The 4,105-nt window shown below is 37.9% G+C and overlaps 1 protein-coding gene across 1 annotated transcript; it reads left to right on the top strand.

Annotated features, from left to right (window-relative positions):
- The first annotated feature begins 1,789 nt into the window (after nucleotides 1-1,789).
- LOC129301494 (2-oxoglutarate-dependent dioxygenase 19-like) lies at nucleotides 1,790-3,597 on the top strand. Its single transcript, XM_054940058.1, has 4 exons — nucleotides 1,790-2,279; nucleotides 2,374-2,609; nucleotides 2,681-3,008; nucleotides 3,114-3,597. Exons 1-4 carry the CDS (start codon nucleotides 2,001-2,003, stop codon nucleotides 3,363-3,365), a joined length of 1,095 nt encoding a protein of 364 aa, XP_054796033.1. The 5' UTR covers nucleotides 1,790-2,000; the 3' UTR covers nucleotides 3,366-3,597.
- The last annotated feature ends 508 nt before the right edge of the window (nucleotides 3,598-4,105 follow it).

The raw sequence follows: 4,105 nt of genomic DNA, 5'->3' as shown, positions 1-4,105 counted from the left end.
TTCAGGAGAAGAGCCACGAGTGACACGTGAAGGAGTCCCAGAGGCTTAGTGGCATAGATTCACTGTCTCTTTTGGGTATTTAATTTATGATTTATAATGTTTTATATTACCAATATTAGGACTTTTTGTTTATTGACAATTATATAAATATATAAATGTAATCATGTCTTTCAAACTATTTCTATTTTTGGTACACTTTGGATGACTGTAATTTTAATATTTGATTTACTTTGAATTGATTAAAATGGCATGCTTATGAGGCCAAATCATTGGCTTGTTTTGAAATTTGACTAAATTATTTATTTTACTTGTTGGGAATATAGGGATGGATAAATGTGATTTAGTTTACTTGTTGGGAGTATAAGGATGGACAAATGTAATTTAACCTAAGGGCATGGGGGAGGTAAAAATTTAACTGAAATGTTGTATTGTGTGAGTTGAAGCCAATTATAAAATATTTTTATATTAAAATTATTGATATAAAATGTGTTGAGTGGCTGTAACCTAACTATGGTTGAGTTAAATTATAAAAAAATTGGTGTGTTACAAATGTCAGTTAAATTCTTGACAAATTTTTTTATAAAATGAATTATAAATATAATTTAATAATTATAATAAAAATTAATTTTTAAATTTAAAAATTATATATTAATATCTAAATATTTATCTATAATTAAAATTATTAAATTTATAATAATTTAGATTGATATTTTTAACTTACATTAAAAAAATATCAGGATCTCAACCGATATTAACTCAATTCATTATTTTACCAACTATCACTCTCTCAGTTGGTATTATCGGGCACGGGCAGTTCCATTATCCCAGGATTGTAACTGCAAATCCTTGTTTTCGGGACACGTCGTACACTCATGCCACCACGTGTGTGAACTGTGAAGCTTGCAGTGGACATTGACATCTTTCTGGACAACAATAAGAGGTTTTTAACGCATTGGGCAATCACAACATGGGCTTTTATGGCCCAGCAGAACGTTCCACCGTGATGACGGCAAGGTTCTACGCCCTTCTTGAATTTGTACGTGTTAAGTATTTTTATTTCAATAAAAACTCAAGTGCTAGCTAAAAACGTTTGCTTGGTATTTGTCTTTTCATTGAAGATGAATTGCTATTATTTATCCACCACGAGGTTTTCTTTCTTCCTAATTCTCTTTCAGTCATCTTTCTATCGATTTTCTCTTCTTTTCTCTCCGTCCTGCATCAATTTTTTTGTTTTTAGTATTTTTAAAAACAAAAAATATGAACAATTTTAAAATTATTTAAATTCAAAACACTTATCTGAACATTTTTTTTCAATTAACAAAAGATAAAAATAAAAAATAAAAAAAGATACTAGAGTCATATAAATATTAATAATGAAAATGTGAAGAGGATGATATATTTAAAGTGATTAAAATTTTAAATAAATAAGGTATAGAATAAATTTAAAATTACAAATCAAACATAACAAGAAATAAATTTGAATTTAAATCAAATATAAATTCATAATTTTTTTTTCATATTAAAATAAAAAATTTGATCCAATATAAATTTAAATCTAAATTTTCATCCATCCAAACGCATGAATACATTACAAAAGAGCGCAGTACATGGATGCAATAGATTCTGATCAATTCAGAATAGCCCCCGTTAATCTAATAGCAACAATTATTAGTTATTAAATTACTAATAACCGAACCCACATAATACTTTTTTTTTTTTTTTTAAGTTTACGGGCATTTGTGCAGATGGATGGTGCCTTCCTCTTCATGAAGAACAAGACAAGTTGTAGATGTCCCTTGGTGACTCAGACCCCATCTCTGTTTTTATTTTTCTCCAACTTACTCTCTGGTCTTCATAAAGAGTTGCTTATCCTCATCGCCGTCTTCTTCTTCCCCCATACCTTCCAATTATTAGTTTGTCTATCTATAATTATATCCTTTCCCTCCATTTCACTCATTCATTCAATAATCACTCCCTCTTATTTGACCCATCTTATCCCCATGCCTCCAGCGGCCACTTCCTCCATGTCCTCATCGGAACCTCCCAAGCTTCACGCCTCCGACATCGGCAGTATTAAATCCTTCGCCGATTCCAATGGACTCTCTCCCATCCCTTCCTCCTACTACTCTATCGTTGAACCCCGAGACGACGTTGCCGACGAGCTCGCTTCTTCCATCCCCGTCATCGATTTCTTACTCCTTACTTCCGACGACCCCCTGCTCCACGCCGACGCCGTCACCCAACTCGGCAAGGCCTGCGCCGAATGGGGCTTTTTCATGGTAAACTCCTAAAATTCCAATGCACCCCTGTTTTCTAAGCATGGCGCTTTCGGTTTTGTTTCAGGTATAATTAACAATGTGGGAATTGTGGCAGCTCACGAATCATGGGATTTCGGAGAAGCTGATGGCGGAGGTGATGAACAAGGCTCACGAATTCCATAACTTGCCGGTCGAGGAAAAGAAGGAATTCGCCGATAGGGGTCCCTTTTCCCCCATACGACATGGCACCAGCTTCCACCCTCAAGTAGAGAAGGTTCATTACTGGAGAGATTACCTCAAGGTCATCACGCTTCCAGAATTCAATTTCCCCAACAAACCCCCCGGTTTCAAGTAAGTTCATCGTCTCTTTGTTTTCTCTGCTTCTCGGATTGGCCTTCGTATAATCCATCCTGTTTCTACAGGGAGGTTGCTTATGATTATAGCGGGAAGATCCGGGCGATAGCGAGGACTTTGCTGCAAGGGATATCGGAGAGCTTGGAATTAGAGCCCGAGGCCCTCGTGGAGTCCACTGGTTTCGACTCTGGTTTGCAGATCTTCGCCGTCAACCTCTACCCTCCTTGCCCTGAGCCAGACCTTGCCCTGGGCATGCCTCCTCACTCCGATCACGGCCTCCTCACCCTTCTCTACCAGAACGGAATCGGAGGCCTCCAGGTCAAGCACGACGGCAGGTGGGTCAACGTGGATCCTCTTCCCAGCTGCCTCATCGTCAACACTGGAGATCAACTCGAGGTCATTCCCATTCCTCATGTCCTAAATGTCTACACACACAAGGCACACTTTTCTGTATATAGATTCACTTCATGTATGGGCAAACATTGATTCTTGATGGATTAGGCGGTGAGCAATGGGAGGTACAAGAGCATCTTGCACCGTGCAGTGTTGAACAACAAGGACACAAGGATAAGTCTGGTGCTGGTGAATGGACCAGACTTGGAGAAGGAGATAGGTCCGGCGACGGGGCTGGTGCAGAAAGAGGAGCCATTGTTCAAGAACATCAAGTACAGGGACTACTTCCAGGTTCAGCAGCGGACCAGGTTCGCGGACAAAAGTGGATTAGATGAGATTCGGATTAATCCTAAAAACTGACATCAATACTTTATCATCACTGCTTATTAATCGTTCATATGTGTTGTCGTGGCAGCAAACCGACGTGGGTGTTGGGTGTAGACATGAGTAGAGTTTGTGTGCGTTTTGTGTGAGGGGATGTGAGCGGCTTGTAGTGTTTGTGTGGATCGCTTCTGTTTACTCTGGTTGAAGTGCTCAATAACGCAGGATTTCCAAATCCACAACGTGGCTGGCAGATTACGATAAAATATTTTTTTTAAAAAAAAGTTGCAGCAACATATATATTTATTTAGTTATTATTTTTAGAATTTCATGTAAAATATCCATCCAATCCACCTAATTTAAGATACTTAAAGGCCTTGGCCCAAAACAGAAAAAGGACACTTAAAAGCCTCATGACTTGTAATGACCTATATCGTGCTCGCAAATTGAATGGGTTTCATAGACTCGTGGAAACCTGCCACCTGATTTTAGCCCAACGTTCACTTTAAGATTAGGGAGCATCACGCCGACGTAAAATGAGAGGGCGTCCAATATGCTTGAAGACAATTAACCTAAAATAGTTCAAAATCCAAAAGATGATGCCTGTCAATGTTGTATATAGGTTGTTATTACTTCTGGAGTAGCAGATTATGCTTAGTTTTTTTTTTTTTTTTAAATAACAGAGAAAAAGAAAGGCCAGAACACAAATAAGCCTACGGAGGTCTCAGTCTCTCAGATACTCTAAAAGGAGAGGCACAGATATATCCCATTGGTTTCTC

The sequence above is a fragment of the Prosopis cineraria genome, unplaced genomic scaffold (assembly GCF_029017545.1).
Source record: "Prosopis cineraria cultivar Desert tree isolate PC_DT_omini unplaced genomic scaffold, ASM2901754v1 PC2150, whole genome shotgun sequence".
Taxonomy (NCBI): domain Eukaryota; kingdom Viridiplantae; phylum Streptophyta; class Magnoliopsida; order Fabales; family Fabaceae; genus Prosopis; species Prosopis cineraria.
Note: the sequence above shows the minus strand (reverse complement) of the source record. Positions and strands in the feature narration are given on the sequence as shown.

Coding starts and splice junctions, on each gene's coding strand:
- LOC129301494 (XM_054940058.1), top strand. CDS start 2,001: ATGCCTCCAGCGGCCACTTCCTCCATGTCCTCATCGGAACCTCCCAAG. Junction 2,610..2,680: donor AACAAACCCCCCGGTTTCAA/GTAAGTTCATCG, acceptor CTGTTTCTACAG/GGAGGTTGCTTATGATTATA. Junction 3,009..3,113: donor ACACTGGAGATCAACTCGAG/GTCATTCCCATT, acceptor TTGATGGATTAG/GCGGTGAGCAATGGGAGGTA.